The following is a 24783-nucleotide window of genomic DNA, read 5'->3' as shown; positions in this document are numbered from 1 at the left end:
GGGAATCGAAATTGAATGACGTAGTAGACTCCATGTAAGTTTTCTTTTTCTTTTTTTTTTATTCAAATTAATCGTACTCGCAACTCACAATTATTGATGCCTTCTAAATCCTGTATATCATTTCAACATGCTGTAACCTGTTAAGCGCTTCGAGCTTAGATATTGATCAAGTTTAGTCATGTCATTGTGTACATATGAATACAATAAATAGTTATATCTCACTGGTAAATTTCCGACCAAAATAATGCAGGGTTTAAATGAGCACTTCATGTAATCTGTAGCATGATAGGCCAGCAAGCTACAGTTAAGCTATTCGTATAACATGATGAGATTAGTTCTTTTCCTTGTCTTAGTTATAATTCACACTTATATATATATATATATATATATATATATATATATATATATATATATATATAGTTGGAATTTACAAAAAAAAAACGAAGATGGGTGTGTAAACAACAAACAGATGTATTAGTTTAACGCTCGGGAAGTGAGAAAGTCTTTTACGTTTCGAGCCTACGCTCTTCAACAGAAAGGAACACAGAAATAAGCAGAGAAAGAAAACAAAAAAGGTTTAGTGGCTTGCGATCAATCATGGTGAAGGCCGCACAGAGGTGGTCAGACAGGGGAGCTAGGAAGAAGGGGAGATAAAAAAATAGTAATGGTGATCCCAAAACGAAGGTGTGCGTGCGTTGTATGGGAGAGCGTGTATGAGCGTGAGGATAGGGACTGGTGACCTTGACGTGTGCGTGTGTGCATGTGTAGGTGTGTGGATGATAGTGTGGGCGCTGGGAAGTGGTCAGTGCTGGTTGTACGGGGTGGTATGATGGTGTGTATGTGGTGTGGTGTAATGGTGTGTGGTGTGGTATGATGGTGTGTGGTGTGGTGGTGTGGTGTGGTGTGGTGGTATGTGGTGTGGTGGTGTGTGGTGTGGTGGTGTGTGGTGTGATGGTGTTGGGGTATGAGGGAGACGAGGGTGGGGTAAGCAAGGGTGAGTGAGGGTGGGGTAAGAGTGGGCATGTAGGAGGAGTTGGACAAAATAGAAACGCCTTAAAATTTCGAACAAATTTATTTTAATATGGAGTAGGACTGCCTTTGGCAGTAATTACAGCTTGAACTCTACGAGGTATGGACTCGTACAAAGTTTGAATTGTTTCCAAAAGAATTTTTCTCCATTCTTCAGCTAAAACAGTCTCCAGTTCTTGTAGTTATGATGGTGGAGGATATCGACTCCTAAATGCACCATAAATGTTCAATAATATTGAGATTGAGATTTGGGGACTGTGGTGGCCAGATAAGATGTTCAACTTCACTATAATGTTCCTCGTGCCTTGCAGTAACAATTTTAGCTGTGTGAATTGGTGCATTATCATCCTGAAAGATTGCGTTTCCCTCTCGAAACAGTTCTGCAACCATAGGATGAATTTGATAAGATAAAATGCTTAAATAGTCTTGACTATTAATTCTGCCATCAAGGGAAACCATAGGGCCAGCGAATTTCCAAGATATAGCCCCTTCACCCAGATCATCACAGATCCCCCTCCATGTTTAATAGTTGGAAGAAGGCAGTCTGGGTCAAATGCTTCTTTTGGCTGTCTCCACATGTATACTCGGCCGGTGGTTGGAAATAACGTACAGGAAGACTCACCCCAAAAAATGACATTTTTCAACTGCTCTAGGGACCAATCCTGTAGGTTTTTACTCCACACTAAACGCTTTGCAACGTTTGTTTTTGAAAGAAGTGGTTTTCTGATTGCAGTTCTCTCGTGAAATCTGGCTTTGTGCAGCTCCCGGCGAACGGTTTTTGTGGAAACTGGGTTCTCGTGGTGGTCATTAAGCTCTGCGGTAATTTTGGGAGCTGTACTTTTATGATCCTTTCTAACAATTCGTGTAAAAGTTCGACGGTCCCTATCTGAAAGTTTTGGTTTTCTTCCGGAGTTTTGTTTCGACGATGAGGTTTTCCCCTCTTTCTCAAAAGCTGTCATTACTTTCGAGACAGCACTTCTTGATGCACCAAACATTGCGGCTATTTTCGTTACGTTAGCGCTTGCCATACGAGCACCAACAATTTGACCTCTTTGAAAGTCCGATAGATCTTACATTTTAATGAATCTTAATTACCTTTTTCTGATGATATCTGAAAAGAAATAGCAATGCTAGCAAAACATATTAGGCAACAGTAATAATAAATCAAAGAACATTAAAATAAACAATCTTTTGACGGTTTTATAGATATTTCAAAATCATGATACTATGATGCTAGGTGTTTCCATTATTTTGTCCAACATCTGTATATATATATATATATATATAATTACACAACACACACAAACGCACAAGGCACTGGGGTGGCTGTGTAGCAAGAAATGTGCTTCCCAACCGCATGGTTCCGTGTTCAGTTCTTGGTAAGTGTCTTCCACTGTAGCCTCAGGCAGACCAAAGCCTTGTGAGAGTATTTGGCAGACAGAAACTGAATGAAGCCTGTCATATATATGTACATGTTCGTATATATATGTATGTGCGTGTGTGTGTGTGCGCGCGCACGCGTCTTTGTTTGCCGCGCTTGACAACCGATCCTGGTTTCTTTACATCTCTGTAACTTAGCGGTTCGGTAATCAGACCGATAGAATAAGTACCGAGCTTAGAAATAAGTATTAAACCTTTTAAAAGGTCGACTAAACTTTTGAATACGTGACACCAGCATGGCCGCAGGCCATTGCCTGAAATAAGAGTAAAAGATATAGATATGTGTGTGTGTGCATAAATACTCACACACACGCACACACACAAATATATATTTATACACACGCGCGCGCGCGCATAAATTTCTTTAATCCAGTATCTACCAGATCCACTACTTTTGTTGCTCTTAATATTTTTTCGTGCGTCGGCAACGCCACTGGTCGTTGATGTAATTTTGTCAGTGATTACATCTAAATTGTAAAGAAGAAATAATCAATGCTTGAGTGCTTTGTATCTACTTTATCTACTTACACATTATCCATACATTTGTGAAAATCTCCTCCAGTGTTAATAAATGTAAACAATTTGTGAAAAAGAGCGAGAAAACATAAAGCGTCAAACTCTCACGTTGCAACCACCGGAAACTGAAATGTAACAACGTTTGAAATGAAATGAAAATAGCAACCCTATTGTTGGTGAATATAATATAGATTCTCTAACATTTTATGACGTTAGAAAACAAAAGGACAAGTTGAAGCAATTTATATCTGATTCATACGTAGGTAGGTAAAGTTGATGTGCGGCAAGCATTAAAAGAGAAATCAATGCTTTCAGTACTAGAAGCAGCGTTGAGTAGTTTAGTGCAAATCGATCCGAAAGTATACCGATTTCAGGTCCAATGAATATTGGAAACGCCAAGCAATTACGCGGTTGTATAAGAGAGGCTTGTCTTTACAGTTGGATGGTTTAGAATGATATCCGTAAACTTAGTCCTGCAAAAAACAAGTCGGCTGCTAGAAAAAAAAAACAGTTACATATTTAATGACTGGTCTTTAAAAGACGTAATTTTGCTGAGTTTTTTTTTTTTTTTAAGATTGCGCTTCAATACAGTAGCATATTTGGTAATCCAGCAATACCTGTCTGATTAGTAGCATATATATGCATATATAAGGCGGCAAGCCGGCAGACTTGTTAGCACGCCGGGCGAAATGCTGCTAAGCATTTCGCCCATCTTTATGTTCTGCGTTCAAATTATGTTCTGAGTTCAAATTCGGCCTATCACTAAGAACTAATCAGAAAGACGAGAGGTACTTGTGATGTACACGCGTTCATCATGATAATCCAATGATGTTCAGATGTCTCTGTATATCGATCTCAATTATATCATCTACTCAATGTTCTACGGTGATGGAAGAGTGGCGACGGGTGAAGCCCTAATCAGTTGCAAGAGCATACTAAATTACAACTTTCGCCTTTCACCTATGCTCTAAGCCGTGCAGATCTCTGCAACTGGACTGAATAGTCACCTTAGGAGATATGGACGGCAAATCAGGAACGCTATGAAATGCTATGAAAATGACCCCTACATATATATACATATACATATATACATACATATATATATATATATATATATATATATATATATATATATATATATATATATATATATATATATATATATATATATATATATATATATATATATATATATATATATATATATATACAAGAATACTGAACTACTTGGCAAAATTGTTAATTATTAATTCTATTATTAATTGACGATTCCCTGCCCTTATTCTTGTATATTTTATATTTGATACCTCTAAATTAGGTGGTTAAACCGTAATCCCTTCACACGGGACTTTTTTCATACGGGACTATTTGTGACGCACATGGAATAGATTTCTTTGAGATGGGATGCCTGAACTCACTAGCCGATGAATTCGTAAGTGCCTTTCTTATCGTTGATTTTTGGTGTCGCATGGCCAAAAATTACCGTGAATTTTTTTTAGAGACACTTTCAAATTTATCAGAATATCGGACTGATGATTTGGAATAGGGACTTTTCATTCTCTTAACCATGAAACGATCGTATCCGATTAACTAAAGACTTGTTTTGTTTATGCTTTCCCCTCCGGTTTTTTGTTCTATGTGTGCCATAAATATCGCCATCCATTTAGAGAAAAATTTGTAGTTTAGAATCAGTAGTTCTTTGACTGCTATTTCTAAATTTTCAGTATGTTGGAGAAGCAACTCAATGCTAATCCCTGTATATTTATGATGATTATATATATATATATATATATATATATATATATATATATATATATATATATATATATAATTATAATAATATTAGGGACAAAATCCAAAATTACAGGTAAAAACTCAATTAAAACCAATTTATAAAAAATTAAAATTAAATTGAGCTTTATAGATTATAATATATAAAAATATATAGTTTTAGGGAAAAGAACCAAGTTTCAAGAACTCATCGATGAAAATCCATCATCGATGAAGCTTAGTATATATAAAGTTTAATCTTTTATTCTTAATAATTTTTTTCATTCTTAATTTTTTCATTCATAGTTTTTTCATTCATATTTTATTTTTATTTCTACGTTTGTAGAAATAAGTATTCTTGTATTTTTCTATTATTCAATTGATTTTTAATGATAATTTAATAAACGTTTTTGTTTTAAATAGTATAGCTTTAACTATTATACCGGTTAAATATGTACTAATTTTATCTTTATTATTATTTTAACCTTAAACTTCGTTTAAATTGTATTTAAAACGATAATAATTTATGTAAGCTGGTTTTTGTATATAATATACATGTTAGCATATATTATAATGGATGTAGGGATGATTATGGAATGTTTATTATTTTGATATTTTGATATTTTTAATAATTTTTCTATCTTTATAAAATAAGTATTTTATATAAATTCATTTGGTACTTATTGTTGGTTGATATATATATTTATTTATTATAATTATTGTTCTATTTACGACCTGAAGATTAGCTGTATTTTTTAATAGAATTTATTTTCGATAATTTTAATTGATTTTAATCGATTTAAATTTCCTTTCTATTTGAAAATTAGTTATGAAACACGTGTAGTCATTTTACTATCTTTATCTTATGATATTTACTTTGTTTTATATTATACTCATTTATTGTGCTTTTAATTATTAATTTTTCTATATGTGATAGTGGATTTCATCCATGAGTTCTTGAAACTTGGTTCTTTTCCCTAAAACTATATATATATATATATATATATATATATATATATACATTATATACATATAGAGAGAGAGAGACATATATATACATATATATATGTGTGTGTGTATGTGTGTGTGTATGTTAAATAAAATGAGATAAAAAAGCCAAAGTTGTGTAGAATTTATATGACATTCATAAAGAGAAAGGTAATCTTACAGCTGTTTCTGAGATATTAGTGATACCCTTCATTAGCGACGATATGAGAGAGTTAATTAGAGGGAAATAGCAGAGTTCAGTATAAGGAGTTATTTTGGAAAAGGATGGTTATAGGAAGTATAAAGAGAAATAAGAGAATAAAAATAAAAATATATGTAGGATGTTACAGTTGTAGTTCCATTATCCAAGGAAAGTGCTGTGTAGAATTGGTAGAAATGCTTCTTGTACATGGTATTTAGATTTCGATAGGAGCTCTTATTTTGTTTTCCCAAATGAATAGTGTATCCATTTGTAATAACAAATATCCATTTGTGATAACAAAATAAGAGCTCCTATCGGAATCTATATACCATGGACGAGAAACATTTCTACCAGTTCTACACAGCACTTTCCTTGGATAATGGAACTGCAGCTGTAACATCTTACATATATTTTTATTTTTATTCTCTTATTTCCCTTTATATTTCCTATATCCATCCTTTTCCAAAATAACTGCTTATATTGAACCTCACTATTTCCCTCTAGTTAACTCTCTCATATCGTCTCTGATGAAGGGATATCCCTAATATCCCAGAAACAGCTGCAAGACTACTTTTCTCTTTATAAATATCCTATAAATTCCACACAGCCTTGGTTTTGTTGCCTCGTTTTATTTAACATATACATGCTCACACAAGACCTGCATTAAACTCCTCACTCTTATTGCTATCGAACCGAGAGTCTAACTATGGTCCTCCTGTAGCACTTACATAGCCTTACCTGCCATCTTGTGTCTTCTGGATATCAATATCTCTCATCTATAATATAAATTGAACATGGGCAACCGTTGTATTCTTTCTTGTCTCGAGGTTCACGGCCAAACGAGTGGGTAGATTCGCGTGAAAAATGGCACACATGTGGAGACGGATGCATAGATTGGAACGCACTTTATATTTTTTCCTAGCCCCCATAGTTACCGAGAAAATCGATTAAAACAACCTGCGTGCGTGCGTGTATGAGAGTGTGTGTCACTGAAGCCATTCATACATACATACATACATAATTACACTCTCTCTCTCACTCTCTCTCTCTCTCGGTTTTTCTCTGTCAATAACTCACACATTCATTCACTACAAAAACTGAATGGAAAAATTTCAGTTATCTCTCTCTCTCTCTCTCTCTCTCTCTCTCTCTCTCTCTCTCTCTCTCTCTCTCTCTCTCATATACACACCATCAACATTACTCTCTTTGTCTCGCACACCCCATCAAACATATACACACACACACACACACACATACGCACACACATCAATTCTTCCGTCTCACGCCAACTTCAAAAGAAGTTCAGTCATAAAACTGTTCATGTCTCTTTTCATTTGACTCCCACTTCAAAAGATCCCCTTTCCCCAAAACACATATTAAAAAAATATTTTCACTTGTCCGGCCATTGATCGAGAGATAAAACACAAACCCCCTCCTGCTTACTGCAAAACTCCTGCCAAATTAGCAGCAAAAAACACACGCACACATACACCCACACACGTCCATTTCATATGTCTCACTTTCTCTATGATTATACACACGTTCAATACAATAGCTCTCACATACATTTTCGTCTTCAACAGGTATGTATTTATTCTATAATATAAATTGTTTTCCTATAAGTGTATAACACTTACTCATTCCATACTTCTTCACTTAGCTTTTATCTTCAATTTTCTTAAATTGGATACGCCTGCTATTCAATCTTACATACAATTTCCCCGTTAATTCTTACAGCTTAATTTTCTGTTAAAGCAATTCTTAACGTCAACTTCTTAATACCTCTTCTATTTTTTTCCTAGCCCCCATACTTACCGAGAACTTTTTCTAATGCAATTCCCCTTTCTTCGACCATTAACACAACCAGTTGTTCACACACCTTACAGTTTCTCATTCAATCTACATAATACGCAGAATTGTCGCATTAATACAGTATGGAGTTCTGAGGGAGATTTGAAAGTAAACATCACAATGACGAAGTTTTAAACAAAATGGAAGCATTTTGTTATATGAAGAGAGTGATGGAGAAGTGGTATGTATGCGAGATATACATATACAGAGAGAGAGTGATCAAGAATGTGGTAAATATATAGAGAGAAGAGATATTGTAAAGAGAGTCTGATAGAGACATATAGAGAGAGGGATATTTGTCGATGTAAAAGTTGAGTTATTTCTCGTGGCAAAATTTATTTGAGGATTACATATAACTGAAAACTTTCCCGTTGGGTCGCAGTTTCGAAAAATCAAATCCGTTTTTTTTTTACTCGAGAACGCACCGTTTCGCAGCTCGCAGCCCTTCGGGGCTATTCACACATGCATACACATATACACTCTCATTTATATGGTAGAAAGATATCTATAAAGCTCAGTGTGTGTGTGTGTGTGTGTGTGTGTGTGTGTGTGTGTGTGTGTGTGTGTGTGTGTGTGTGTGTGCGTATGCGTGTGTGTATATACATACACGCACACACACATACACATCGAGCTTTCGCATTTATCTATTAATTTATTGATACACACACACACATAATGTGTATGCGTATATTTATGCATGTGAGAGGGAAACGGAAAGATATTAAATGAGCACACACACACACACACACACACACACACACACACACAACACTCACTCACTCACGCACGGACACGCTACCACTCACGCACGCACGCACGCACGCAACCACACAAACATTTAACTCGACATCACAGCGACTGAGTTAAACGAATTCTGACGAGGACTGGTGGTTAATCGGCCAAAACAGCTGAGATTTTTCGTAAATGACAATATCTTAAGCACAAGAAAAAAACAATAAAATTAAACTTAAAAAATAAAAACAAAGGAGATAAAATAAATGTAAAATAAAAAGAGAAACTATAAATACATTTCTTAGAAATGGCTTAGGTGGCTAGCGAATAGCTCTTTAAATGCTTTAAGTGTATCAGACGTGACTGGAGTTATAAAGACAGACAGGTGACAAATATATAATATGACGACTTACCTCTGAAGGGAAACTGGAGTAAACTTAGCTGACATAGCTTATATGGAAATGAAGTGTGTGAAATAAGATAGTCCTTATAGATCAACTGGCAGCAGTATGAATCTCCTGCTGACACTTATATGTGGTATTGTAATAGAAGTATTAGCTTTCAGTGTTTACTTAGTTATCCATTTTTCAATGATCTGAGTTCAAATCTCACCGGGGCCTACTTTATTTTTCACCCTCCTCCCAGGGATGTTGCGAGGCCACCGCTCAAGTACTAACGTGATTTAATCGATTATTCTGCGATTATTTCATGTCCCCGTGGAGTTGCAGTACCGGTAGAGTCACTAGAGAAAGTATGTCCAGTATTTCTTAACCGATTCCTTATGTTCTGAGATCAAATTTACCTCGGTTTTCTTTTTGTTTGTTTTGGGGTTTTTTTCTTTTATCTTCGGAGATCGATGAAATAAAGTACCAGTCAAGTACGATTTAATCGATTTAATCAACAGTTCTGGGGTTGAGATAGAAATTTTGAGGGTTGGAGCAATCGAGTACATCGCAAACAATAATTAACTACAACTATATATTTATTCAAAAACGTTGCGAACTGGCAGAAACGTTAGCACGCCGGGCGAAATGCTTAGTGGTATTTCGTCTGTCTTTACGTTTTGAGTTCAAATTCCGTCGTGGTCGACTTTGCCTTTCATCCTTTCGGTGTTGATAAATTAAGTACCAGTTACGTACTGGGGTTGATTTAATCGACATAATCCCTTTGTCTGTCCTTGTTTCTCCCCTCTATGTTTAGCCCCTTGTGGGTAGTAAAGAAATAAAAAACGTTAGCACGCCGGGTTAAATATGCTTTGCGGTATTTCGCCTGCCGTTACGTTCTGAGTTCAAATTCCGCCGAGGTCGACTTTGCCTTTCATCTTTTCGGGATCGATAAATCAAGTACCAGTTATGCACTGGGGTCGATGTAATCGACTATTCCCCACCTAAATTTCAGGCCTTGTGCCTATAGTAGAAAGGATTATATAATCAATCAATATTTCTGTAGTTTTATATAAATCAACGCAACATTATCATGTTTTGTGTGGGGGGTGTATGTGTGTGTCTGCTTTGTGTCCGTTGTTTTTGAAATGTCCTTGTGGCAAATAAAAAGTAATTGCTATTTACTGTTCTTCGTGTTCTTGACTTTGTTTTAAATTATCATGACTAATTATGGTTAATTACAATATTGTTGCAAATATTATCATTCATATTGTTGCTGCTGCTTTCAAAACTAAATTTTGCTCAAATATTTCTTAATTCTATAAAAAATTTATAGTAAAGGAACAAGATCGATTTTCAGGAATCTTTGAATTCTCGAATTACTGATTTTTCCGAATCAGGGTTGCTCACCCCTAAATTAAAGTAATGTCAAATTAACTTAAATATAACAGGCGCAGGTGCTGCTTGTTTTTCAACTACATGATTCCGGGCTTAGTCTCACTCTGCGGTACGCTGGACAAGTGTCTTCTACTGTAGTCTCGGGCCGACCAGATCCTTGTGAGTGAATTTGGTGGACGGAAACTGAAAGAAGCCCGTCGTGTATATGTATATATATATATATATATATATATATATATATATATATATATATATATATATATATACATTTGTGTGTCTGTGTTCGTGTTTGTCCCCCACCACTGCTTGACAACTGGTGTTGGTTTGTTTACGGCCCTGTAACTTACCGTTTCAGCAAAAAAGACCGATAGAATAGTACCAGTATAAGTACAAAAAAATAAGTACTGATACTGGGGTATAGGAAGAAGCATTAAACTAAAAGTTCTTCGAGGCGGTGCCCCAGCATGACCGCAATTTAACTACTGAAACAGATACAAGATAAAAGATAATGAAATTAAATGCAGGTACCTGTATACTAGTATAAATACAAGTTTATGTTTACTGTACTGTTCAAGGTACCGTGGAAAAGGGCCACAGAATAAACTAATCTGTCGGCCGCGGGAATCTGAAGATTCCGGATGGGCCAACGGTGTTCAGAAAGCCAGTGTTCTTGTATTATAAGAATGCTTTTAGTGTCCTTCATCACTGAAAATGATGTACCCTTGAAAGCGAATCGGCGGAACTGTTAGAATGTGTCGGACAAAGAAATGCATAGCAATAGTTGTTCCATTTTTTTTTTAATGCTCTGAGTTCAAATCCTGATAAAATTATCTTTACCTTTTATCCTTTGGCGGTCAATAAAATAAAGTATCCATTAATTTCTCGGTTAAATTTAATCAACTAACTCCTCATCCAAAATATTTTCTCTATGTTAGGCGTCATTATTAGTCTTTGCATTGTTATCACATTTATATTCTGTTTTAAACTTCTCTGTTTTACAAGTAAGACAGGTGTACATAAGTCTCTGTGTGTGTGTGTGTGTGTGTGTGTGTGTGTGTGTGTGTGTGTGTGTGTGTGTGTGTGTGTGCACATGTGCACATGTGTGTATGTGTATGCTAGAAACGAATTGCATCCGATCATTTGAGGCTTCATTTGTGTCGTTGTCATACGAAGATTATCTAAAGTTCGTCTTGGGTCTTCTGAGATCTCTTATACTAAACTCGGTAGCTTAGCTATCATCATCCTAAACAAGAACAACAACGACAACATCGTGACAATCATCGTTGCTTTGTTTTGCCTTTTATATTCATTAAGCATCAATCATCAGCCAATCTGTCTGTGTGTCCATGCCAGTCTTCTATCCGTCTGCTGTCACTCAATAAATATATTTATATCTTCCTTCAATGTCAGTCATGTACAGAAGTGTAGAATGTTGATCTGAAGCATCTCTCTCTCTCTCTCTCTCTCTCTCTCTCTCTCTATCTCTCTCTCTCTCTCTCTCTCTCTCTCTGTCCCTCTCTCCCTCTCTATCTCCCTATATATATATATATATATATATATGTATATATATATATATATATATACACATATAAACACACACACACAAATACACACACAAACACGCACACAAACACACACATACACACACAAACACGCACACAAACACACACACATAGAGAGAGAGAGAGTGGGAAAGAAAGAAAGAAAGAAAGAAGGAAAGACAATGATGCAAATAACTAAATAAAACTGCTTGGATTTGATATACAAAATATATACACATATATAATATATGCACATATATAATATATAGAGAGAGAAAACAAAGACTGAAAATTTTCCATATCTACTCACCTGGATTCGTCTTAAGACCACTCTTCAACCTTGAGGACTTGACCCTCAATAAAGGTTTCGGAGTATAAGTTCAAACCATTTGAGCGCTACTGTTTTCTACATTGAGGATCTCTGGATCTCATTTGTTGACTACACACACACACACACACACACACACTCATATATCATGCAGAAGATACTAATTTTGATTTAGGTCAATATTTTACTGGAATAACCATGAAATTTAATTTCGCAGTGAAAGGGTTAAAAAGTGGGGGATACATTGGATTAGGCAGTACAAAACGACAGAAAAGTTACGACTGTAACACCTTTTGGCTGGTCCTGAGGTTAATTAACAAGTATAAATTATACATTAATTTGTCATTATAAATATTATATCATAAAATATTAGAAAATTATAAATATTGGTTTCAAATTTAGGCACAAGGCCAGCAATTTCATAGGAGGAGCTAAGTCAATTTGATCAACCCCTGTGCTCAGCTGCTACATATTTTATCTACCCCGAAAGGATGAAAGGCAAAATCGACCTCGACGGAGTTTGAACACAGAACGTTAAGAAGGACGAAATGCCACTAAGCATTTTACCCGGAGTGCGAACGATTTAGCCAGTTCGCCGCCCTAATAATAAGAATTATAACAATCCTTTCTACTATAGGTACAATGCCTGAACTTTTATGGGAGGCAGTAACTGGTTCATCAACTCCGAAAGGATGAAAGGCAAAGTCGACCTCGGCGGAATTTGAACTCAGAACGTAACGGCAGACGAAATACCGCTAAGCATTTCGCCCGGCTTGCTAACGATTCTGCCAGCTTGGCACCTTGACTGTTATAAATATTAAATGGAATATATTTATTATAAATATTTTTATAAATGTTGTGAATTATTAATTAAATGTCATTAATTATGAATTAAATAAAACGGTTTATTATTTAACAAATATTTAGAAACTTGTGGCTCGAGGAGAAAAGGTGTCTGCCTCATTGTAATTAAGATAAGTAAAGAAGTGAGAAGAAAGGGAGATACAAAAAAAAGAGACAGAGGATATACATGATGATCCAGATATTGATCTGTCCAAATTCAGTCACTTTCTTAGAGTGTTTTTGAAGTCAGGAACTTTGTTCTTCCACTGTAACATGTTACCTCAACCAGTTTCTCTAAAGTCATCAATTGTCAGAGTAAAACAAAGCAAAAATAATTGTCTGCATCCAATCATGAATGAGGAGAATTAGAGAGTACAGATGTACTGAACGATTTGCAAAGGTTCTTGAAAAACTAGTTGTTGCCATTGAAAGGATAACAACTTAAGTCAACAAGCTTGTCAAATAGAAAATCCTCTCTCTCTCTCTCTCTCTCTCTCTCTCTCTCTCTCTCTCTCTCTCTCTCTCGCTCTCGCTCTCTCTATCTCTATCTCTATCTTCTTTCTCTTTAATACGATAAAGCTCTTTACAAGAATATTTCAAGGCGATGGCAATTCCTTTATTAATATTTGACATTTAATCCCATATCATCCCTATTTTTGAAAAAAAAAATGCACATTGGATATACATATTTCTCAAGCTGATTCACGCCATCCTGGTTGGCGTTTGTCAGATGACGTCAGATATCAAGGGGGAGATAAATGACATTTCCTTCGTTAATTTTACGTCGATATATGAATTCTGGGACAAACTGGCCAAATGTTGGAATTCAACTTGGGACTGGAACAATAGAATGATTACATTACAGAATTAATTCTCATCCGTCCTTAACCTCTAATCAAATACCACCGGGGCATATAGTCATTGTAGACGTATTATAGTCGTGTTATTTAGCTGTCCTTAGTTTGGGGCTGCAGACCCAATTAGCCTTCCACGGGCGTTAAGCTAATTATTTTCATATTTTCGACAAGTCTAACCTAACCTCGGCAAATCTTAAATTGTTAATGGAAATATTTTTTACTTCAAAATTATGTTCAAACTAATTATAATCCCTCATCGATAAACGCTGAGTCAATGTGTGACAGTGTCAATGAACTGCACCGAATGACATTAATATAGATTAACAGTGCTATGTATTGATAGCTATTGGGCAAATATACTATTGTTAAGACATTCCTTTGTAGTCATTTATCTGAACTATTTAAAAAACAAACACTACTGACGCAGCAGGATTTGACATGTAGATACACAGTACACAACGTATAATAAGGAGTGAACGTGAAGCAATAAGAAGACTTCCATTATGGTCACCGAACATGCTAGAAGTAGCAGTCAAATCTCTTTCTCAACATACGTATAATTTTAAAAATAAAGGCAGGACACATATAGATAGATAGATAGATAGATAGATAGATAGATAGATAGATAGATAGATAGATCCTTTCAACGATTGACACATGAGCAAAAAAATTATCTTTTACTTGTTTCAGTCATTTCACTGTGGCCTGTGGCCATACTGGGGCACAACCTTCAAGGGTTTTAGTATCATAAATCGACCCCAAGACTAATTTTTTTTCTTAAGGCTAGTACTTATTCTATCGGTCTCTTTTGCCGAACCTCTAAGTTACGGGGACGTGAACACACTAACACCGGTTATCAAGTGGTAGTGGAGAACAAGTGTAAAACAAAAGCTCCATAGTTAAAGTGTGAAAGTGGACAAGAGCCCCTCGGACAATAGCCCCCACGGTCATATTTTTTAATTATTTTTTTCGTTTTTTTTTTCACTTTTTACTTGTTTCAGTCATTAAACTGTGGCCATGCTGGAGCACTTCCTTGAAGAATTTTTAGTCGAATATAACGACACCAGAATTTTTTTTAATGATCTTCAGCCAGCGCATGAAGTTAAGCCTAGAAGGTATCTCCACGTGCTAGAAATAACAGGCAAATCTCTTGAAAATTTTTTATAACTCCCTTAGCGGTTCGGCAAAAGAGACCGACAGAATAAGTACTAGGCTTACAAAACAAATAAGTCCTGGGGTCGATTTGCTCGACTAAAGGTGGTGCTCCAGCATAGCCGCAGTCAAATGACTGAAACAAGTAAAAGAATAAAAGAATCTATCTATAGTTATAGATAGATAGATAGATAGATAGATAGATAGATAGATAGATAGATAGATAGATAGATAGATACGGACACACATGCACACATACATACATACATATATATGTATATTACCACTCTCTTTATATCGACTTGATATGTAGGGACACAAATCAACACGCTGGTAAACAACCCTTGTGTAAATGATTCAAGGAAGAAGCACTGGAATAGTTTCTCCAGACTCACAGAGTATAAACTGGAACTGAGAACTGCATTCTAAAGAAACATGTGGTAATTACGTACTACTCCATGAGCTCATAACTATGAGCTTCACCTTAAAATAAGTGCTTATAGCTTGAATGATATTGAGAGTTGGTGCATTGGTAATAGATGCAATGTAATACTACTGACAGTGTTTGAACCGTTGATCAATCAGTTTGAAGGTCTGCCTCCTAAACGACTTGGCCAGCAATGTTTCTCCATATAAATACAAACGCTTATGTGAAGTTGAACACGCGTGTCTACCCCACACAAAGGTAAAGAGACAAGAAGATCATAGTCAAGAACGAATTTATGTACTGAGTTAAGCGAGATTGATAGTACGCAGGTGATATATATCCTGACAATACCCAGGTGTCACCTTGCAAATAGAAAAAGGTCAATGTTTAAAGTAGACAAAAAGCTAATTGATTTGATGTTTATCTCTCTATTTCAACTGTTTCCCGGCAACCTCTTGTGTCGCTGGAAAACTAATTACCTCGTTTGCAAAGCATTGTAATAGCGATGATCTTGGAACACGGCGAAATTGGTTCGCGACACGTCTTTTCCGTTTAATTAATTTATTTATTTACCCAGAGACGTTTAACTTATGCTTCTAACATAATTGAGAGATGCATGACATCCACAACTTCTCATCTGTTCGAGTATTCACAATTGACTTTTCACATAATCTTGGACATATTTCAATCGGTAACGTCACAATTCAGATTTAAAAACTGAACAACAGTTTCTGCTTTTAGGCACAATGTTTTGAATGAATTATTTTTATTGTTTCTGTAATGATAAAAGACAAAGTTTACTCGGGTGGAGATTGAACTCAGAACGTAAATAGCTGCAAGAAATACGCCAAAGTATTTTCTCCAACGTTCACACGATTCTACCAGCCAATCGTCCTTAGCCAATTAAATAACACCAATTTATCAGTTTATTATTTTTCACTCCTAAGGCGGCGAGCTGGCAGAAACGATAAATTAAGTACGATAAATTAAGTACCAGTTACACACTGGGTCGATGTAATCGACTTAATTCCTTTGCCTGTCCTTGTTTGTCCCCTCTGTGTTTAGCCCCTTGTGGGCAATAAAGAAATAAGAATTGTTGGCACGCTGGCGAAATGCTTAGCAGTATTTTGTCTGTCGCTACGTTCTGAGTTCAAATTCCGCCGAGGTCGAATTTGCCATTCATCCTTTCTGGGTAGATAAATTAAGTACCAGTGAAACACTAGGGTCGATGTAATCGATCATATTCCTCCTCCAAATTTCAGGCCTTATGCCTATAGTAGAAAGGATCATTTTCACCCCTATTTGAACAAAGAAATAATGTTCGGAGAAACATAACCTAACCCGGTATAAGCAGAAAGCTTATATCGTGGAAAGCTGGTAATAGATCTAAGCCAGATGTGAAACGTAGGCGCCATTTGAAGTTGCTCATCAAATATTTTAGTAATCAGTACTAAATACAGGCGACTTATGTAGGAGCTACGGGTATGGTGGGGTGTACTTACAGTGTACATGATGTATTTACAACAGAATAGAATGATAAAACTAGGACGTTTCATAAAAAATGAATTTTTTTTACTAAGGAATCCTCTCTTTACCAACGGGAAATGCTTCCTTCAAAATTATAGGTCCATGTCAACTACCCCACCTACAGCTTCCCTTGCCTTTGCACGGGCCTAGATATAAGCAGTTATACGAGAAGCTTGATGGAAAGAATCTATTTAGATGAATAAGCTTTTTGATGAATTTCGGAAGTAACTTACTGTAGCTGGATTGGTGGCGTTTATTATGGCTGTTGCACATTGCACTGAGATGTAGGAATTTTGATTTCACAAGACATTGGGTAAAGGGATATTACTAAATAATACTGCATAACATACTGATTCTCTCAATCCCTAGTCTTGCAACTACAGTGAAATACAGCATCTGTCGCTCTCGTGACCACTTCTGGGTCGATTTCGTTTCGCCTACTTCCAAAGTATATTTTTTTTTAGCACTATACGTCCTTGAAGGGATTTTTCCCAGACGGAAAACCTCAGCTTCTTGCATCAGAGCTGCTTCTATTGTATAATTCAAATTTATTCTGTTTATGTGGCGCCTTTACAAACCAGCTGATAGTTTATACATTATCTGTACATACTTCAGACAAACGGATTCGATTTTGTCTGAAGTGACATGAGTATGTGACGTTGACAATTCGCAACAACGACGAAATGCGTATCTGTTGCTCTCGTGATCAATTCTGGGAGGATTTTGTTTCGCCTAATTCCGAAGTACATGATTTTTACTTTTAAGGATCTTTCCTGGACGTAAAACCGCAGCTTCTGGTGTTTGGACAACACACATACGTTAAGCATGCTGTATTGATAATGTTTTTATGTTCAAGCTTATTTTAAATATTTGCATTCGTCCTTCTCTTCATTAAGTGATAAACGGTAAAATCAATAGAGTACGAAACTAAATATTTCGAAGTATTTTTTTACGTCCTTTTACGTTCTGTTTTCACATTTCGCCAGTGGTGACTTTTATTCCCTCCAAGGAGGATAAATAAATACCAGCAATATACTAGTGACAATTTAATTGTTCACACCTATTCCCTATACATTTGTGCCTGTGTACTAATCTAAGAAATCTATTGTATCATCAAAAATATCTATTCGGTTGGTGAACAGAAGTGAAGATAAAAGAATGTGACAATCTTTACTAGGAAAAAGTTACAGGCAAAAAAGAGAAACACATTTCCTTTAAATACTATAAATAATAGTTAAAGTAATTAACCAATAATTTAAGTCGCTATTAACTAACAACTTACATAACTGGTACGCAATGACAACACAGTTTATATAATGACAAATTTGTGAAAGAAATTTCGTTTTATTTAGTCTTTTGGCTGTCCTGTGTACCATATGTGACACACTCAACATATTTCCCTGGCATCCGCCCATCTTAAATCATACATAATACCAAGTTGGGACTTTTGAAAGGAAAGCTTTATATTACTCATAACGCATGAAACAAGAACTAACTAAAAGTTTGAAAACAAGGGCAGACGTTTAACACAAACAATAATCCTTTGCAAAGGCAAAAGATTAAAATCTTAAGTAAAATAATCCTTTCTACTGTAGGCACAAGGCCTGAAATTTGGGGGATGGATCAAGTCGATTATATTGACCCCAGTACTCAGCTGGTACTTATTTTATCAAGCCCGAAAGGATGAAAGGCGAAGTTGACGACGGCGGAATTTGAAGTCAGAACGTAAAGAACGTCAAGCATTTTGCCCGGCATGTTAACGGGTCTGCCATCTCACCGCCTTAATCTTAAATAAAATAATGAAACAAAAAAACTACCATGAAATCAGTCATTTATAGAAGTTTTCCTGTGACTTTTGTTTAGTTGTCCTTTGAATTTTTTCCTGCGATTGTTTTTTTTTTTTTTTTTTAGAATCACTGACATACCTTTCTGTCATTTCAAACACGGCCATCTAAATGATATCAAACTACACCACTTGACACGACTATATGTGATCAGTATCCAAGATGGACCCTTTTGCCATAAAAATATCCACTCAAAATTTTATTACCTTTAACTATGGAAAGCAGTTTTATATACCAATCTATCTTTTGTCGAAGAATATAATGTTCGAAACAATCTTTCGTTGAGATATATCAAGTTTACAGCAGCAATGCGACTAGCAGAAAATACTAATTTTTATTTTTTACAAGTATTTAACATCACTACTGGATTAAGTATGAAATGAATTTTGCAGTAAGGTGAAAAACTTTCATCAACTAAGATTATCCCTGCTCCGTGGGCTTATTGTCTAACTGCATGTTTTTAAAGCCATTATCAGCTGTGATCAAGAAGACTTGTGATGAAAATCTTTCTAGATATGATTATATAGACATATATTTTGTTGTTGTTCACAGTGTGGCATTTATACAGAACTAAGTCACCCGTTTCCAGCCATCAGCCTTAAGTTGTTGTTCTCTCATACCATGGATGAATAGTATTGACATCCTGCAAATTAATTTGATGTCACATAGTCTGTTTATTGTGAGTGGCAAGCTTTTGGCGTTTACTACTATATTTTTGGAAGTTATGATAGGTCAGTGGCATGTATGTATGTATGTATGTATGTGTGTGTTTCTGGGTCATTGTGTTTGTGTTCGTCTCCCACCACCACCACCTAACAACTGGTGTTGGTTGTTTTACGTCCCCGTAACTAAGATGATAGCAGTCGTTCACTGTCTGAACTAGTTGATCCTTACCGTTAACAGTTTGTAGTCTATTCATACGCTCGGTATGTAATGATATTCGCAATTGACTCAACAAGTTGTTCTGCTGCATCCCATGATTTCAACGTACCCTGAATCGGGTGGTTACATGCTATTTAACTTATACAGAGAAGACCTGCCATTTAATCCCATAACTTACACAGCGAAGACCTGAGAACAACAGTGACCAGAAGAACCAGTTCCACATACCTCAAAGCCCTGGGACTCCCGAACCAGGGATCCATTATGCAGTTTTAAGTACCAGATCGCATTGTGCTCTATCGTCTTAATGTCACACTGGATAACGTAATTCAAAGTACAGTATGTTGGAATAGCAGGATAGAACGATCAAGGCTGGCTGATATTCCTGAAATCATAGGTCTGCTTTATAAAACCTCATCTTATAAAATCTCGGATAAAAAGAACAGTTATACGCAAGACATATTTTCAATGAAACTCCACAACTGAATCCGCAGCTGGGTATTCGCTAATTGGAGTCGGCCCAACTCACCAACCTAGGATGTGCAAGACACAGATGCAGTTGCAAATTTTTTATATCTTTTATTTGTGACAGTCACTGGTCTGTGGCCATGCTTGGGCACTACCTTGCAGGATATAGTCAAACAAATCGCACCCAGTACTTATTTTTAAGCCCGATATCTATTCTGTTGGTCTCTTGTGCTGAAACGATAAATTACGGGGACGTAAACAAACCAACACCGACTGTCAAACGATAGTAGGAGAGACAAACACAAACACAAAGATTCTTGCTCATAGATTTACACACTGACTCTCTCTCTCTCTCACACACACACACACACACACATACACACACACAAACACACACTCCATCTACCAAATCCATCCACAAGACATTGGTCAACCCGGAACAATAATAGAAGCCACTTGTTCAAGATGCCACGCAGTAAGACTGAATCCAGAACCATGTGGTTGGGAAACAAACTTCTTTCAAACGAAATAATATCCTTAGTAATTACATCAATGTATTTCCGATATGTGTGCAAGAAAATTCCGGTGCTAATGCAGAATCGCACCTCACCTTGAAAAATGCATCTTTTGAAAAAAAGCTTTTCGGATTCCTACGTTTTATATGCATGTATATATATATATATATATATATATATATATATATATATATATATATATATATATACATCTCTTTATACACATATCTATATGCTTATTGAATTTAAAATTTTGAAAACGTGGTTTCTTGCATATTCGGAATCCCTGTTATCGAAAACAAAGAAATCCGCTGAAAAAAAAAATCAGTAAGGTATGTTGGGGGGGTTGACTGCGCGCATAGTCCGCCCGAGAAGCGGGGGGAAATTTGAAAGGGTGTTTTTTTTTTTTTTTCTATATTCATAATCTCCGACTTCTAAAACGGAGGAACGGAAATTTTTTTTTTTTTTTTTTTCAAGGAGAGGTGCGATTCTACATTAGCCCCAAAATTCCAAATAATAATCGCTTCCAACATAGGCACGAAACCATACATTTTATAGAGAAGGAAACGGTCGATTATATCGACCCTAGTAGGTAACGTTTACTTAATTTTATCAAGATAAGAAGAAGGAAAGAAAAAGCTGACTGCGGTAGCATTTAAACACAGAACAAGAAGAGCAGAATAAATAGCGCGAGGTATTTTTTCCGATGCTCAGACGATTCTACAAATTTGCTACTCTTCAAATCCCGTATAATAGTTGTTCGCAATTTAAGCATAAGATTAAGGCAGGGAGCTGGTAGAATCGTTAACCACGCCGGACAAAATTCTTAGCGACATTTCATCCGTCTTTACGTCCTGCGTTCAATCGTCACCGAGGTTGATTTTGCCTACCATCTCTTTCGGGGTCGATAAAATAAGTACTAGTTGAAGACTGGGGTCGGTGTAATTGACGAGCCAACTCGCACAAAATTTCAGGCCTTGTGCCTACAGTAGAAAGAATTTAAGAACGAAGTAAGAAATTTGGAGGAGAGGAAATTTGATCCTTGTACTTAACTAATACCTTTATAGATCTCAGAATGATGAAAGTCAAGGTTGACTTCGACGGAGTTTAAACTCATGATGTAAAAAGTCGGAAAAAATACCACAAAATATTTTTAACTTTAATGATTCGGCCAACCCACCGACCTTAAAACTTCACATAACTATTTTTAATTTAGACATAAGGCGATTTTGCCTTTCATCTTTTCAGAATCGATAGAATAAGTACCAGTTAAACACTGGGAACGATGTAATGGACAAGCCCCACCTCATAAAATTTCAGACGTTGTGCCTATAGTTTAAAGAATTTGGACTATAGGCATAATTTGGGCTATCACTTTATGCTAGTAGTTTTAATGGGAAAAGATTAGTCGATTAAAATGGCCCTAGTACTTGACTGCTCACTTTATTTTACCAATCTCGGAAGGATGAAAGGCAAAGTTGGTTTTGGTGGGATTTGAACTCAGAGAATAACGGTTCAAAAAAAATACTGCAGGTCATGTTCTCTGAATCTCTAACGACTGTACCAATCCGCTACCGCGCTTAAAATTCTTCGTAATTTTGGTTTCAACTATAGGCTGAAGGCCTGAACTTTCGAGGGAGACGGTTTAGTCGAGTCCAGTATTCAACTGGTACTTATTTTATCGACCCCGAAAGGATGAAAGGCAATAACTTCGGCGGAATTCGAACTCAGAACGTAAAGACGGACGAAATGCCGCTAAGCATTTTTTGTCAAGCGTACAAATGATTCTGCCAGTTTGCTGCCTTACAAAAACAATTTAACGTATTACTGAACCCTAAATATAACTACTAATGAGAGAATCGATAGAAAGTACCACCAAAATATATTGATTTCAAATTTTGGCACAAGGTCAACAATTTAGGGGAAGGAACAAGTCGATTACATCGACCCCAGTGCATAACTGGTACTTACTTAATCGACCCCGAAGAGTGAGAGAAAGTTGTGGTGAAAGAGTACAGCGGGGTTCGCCACCATCTCCTGCCGAAGCCTCGTGGAGCTTTAGGTGTTTTTCGCTCAATAAACACTCACAACGCCCGGCTTAGGAATCGAAACCGCGATTCTACGACCGCGAGTCCGCTGCCCTAACCACTGGGCCATTGCGTCTCCACACCGACCCATTACGCAACTGGTATTTAATTTATCGACCCCGAAAGGATGAAAAGCAAAGTCGACCTCGGAAGAATTTGAACTCAGAACCAAAAGACAGACGAAATACCTATTTCTGTATTGCCCACAAGAGGCTAAACATAGAGGGGACAAACAAGGACAGACAAAGGGATTAAGTCGATTACATCGACCCCAGTGCGTAACTGGTACTTAATTTATCGACCCCGAAAGGATGAAAGGCAAAGTCGACCTCGGCGGAATTTGAACTCAGAACGTAACGGCAGACGAAATACCGCTAAGCATTTCGCCCGGCGTGGTAACGTTTCTGCCAGTTTGTCGCCTTACCACGAAAATATATTGACAAAATAAGATTTTTTTTAAAAACTGATTTTTAAAAAAGTAATTTAAAGATGATGTCATACCTGTGTGACGGTTTGAAACAGTAAGTGGCCATCTCATAATCCGTTAATGCAATTCTTCCTTACTAGATAACTGTCGCAATATTAAGGAATCATCAGATTTATCCGTAATGTGAGACTACGACTTGTTCACTGAAACAACGCTGCCGCTTTGACTAGACTTTTTTATTTATTTATTTTTTTCTTTCTCTTTCTTTGTTCAAATAATGTATGCTATTGCGATTTTCTCCAAATCAATTCGATTATGCGGAAGCTATAAAGCAGAAGGTGGATTATCCAGATCAAAGTAGGCTATTTTAAACCAATAAATCTTTCTTCAGTCAGTTCATAAATTACTTTCTTTATTATTATTATTATTATTATTATTATTATTATTATTATTATTATTATTATTATTATTATTATTATTATATTTCATTGATTTCGCCTGGATTTTTCTTTTTGGTTTTTTTTTTTTTTTTATCACAGACAGATCATTCTTTTGATATTCTGTATGCTGTGTGTGGTCCATATAGAGCTTTGTAGTCTGAGAAAGTAGTTATGTTCTACTATATCCTTGGTGCTGAGTCCTTTTAGGTATGCGACAATTGAATACTCAGCTCAATCTGGAGTTAAATTTTTTTTTTTTTTTTCTTTAGTAACCAGTGGAGCGGAAACTAAGTTTTACATTTTATATTTGTGACAATCTTATATTTGTAAGTACAGGGCTTAACACAAATATACTGTTTTTTCCTGCTTGTATATGTGTGTGTACATCTATCTACTCTCTATCTCTCTCTGTCTCTCTCTATCTCTCTCTCCCTCTCTCTCTCTCTCTCTCCCTATCTCTCCCATTCTCTATCTCTCTTTCTTTCTCTCTCTCTCCTTCTCTCTCTCTCCTTCTCTCTCTCTCCTTCTCTCTCTCTCCTTCTCTCTCTCTCTCTCTCTCTCTCTCTCTCTCTCTCTCCTCAGTATGTATGTATGTATGTATGTATGTACGTACGTATGAAAATATAAATAGAAAGATGTTACGTATTATAAAACTTAGAAATTTATGAGTGTATATATATATATATATATATATATATATATATATATATATTCTATATACATACATATATATATATATATATATATATTCTATATACATACATACATACATATATATATATATATATATATATATATATATATATGAATATATATATATATGAACATATATGCATATATATAATAATACAAATGATATGTGAGCATATGCATATATACATACATATATGTACATAGCTACATCTACATGTATATATATATATATATATATATATATATATATATATATATATATATATATATATATATATATATATATATATATATATATATATATATAAATGGAAATTCTTTTTGTTTTATTTTATATTTAATGCTATATATATAGTTTATAAAACTATTTTTAAAAAGTGCTAAATTTCTTGTTCTGTATCGTGCACTCACACATATATACAATATTAAACAAAAATTACTTTA

The 24783-nt window shown here is 35.7% G+C and overlaps 1 protein-coding gene across 2 annotated transcripts in view; it reads right to left on the bottom strand.

Moving 5' to 3' along the window:
* LOC106880793 (ciliary microtubule inner protein 5) overlaps positions 1-23420 on the bottom strand; it is a 45824-nt gene extending 22404 nt beyond the window's left edge. The window contains exon 1 of one of the 2 annotated variants that reach the window (XM_014930909.3): positions 23281-23420. In XM_014930909.3, the coding sequence (XP_014786395.1) occupies positions 23281-23312 (32 nt within the window). In that variant the 5' untranslated portion in view covers positions 23313-23420. Of the gene's footprint in view, positions 1-8940; positions 9084-23280 lie in introns of those variants that run through there. The other variant, XM_089358815.1, reaches the window with a different exon arrangement.
* Positions 23421-24783: the final 1363 nt, after the last annotated feature.

This window comes from Octopus bimaculoides, chromosome 10 (genome assembly GCF_046866305.1).
Source record: "Octopus bimaculoides isolate indiv1 chromosome 10, ASM4686630v1, whole genome shotgun sequence".
NCBI lineage: Eukaryota > Metazoa > Mollusca > Cephalopoda > Octopoda > Octopodidae > Octopus > Octopus bimaculoides.
The sequence above is the reverse complement of the archived record's forward strand: the minus strand, read 5'-3'. Positions and strand labels throughout refer to the sequence as shown.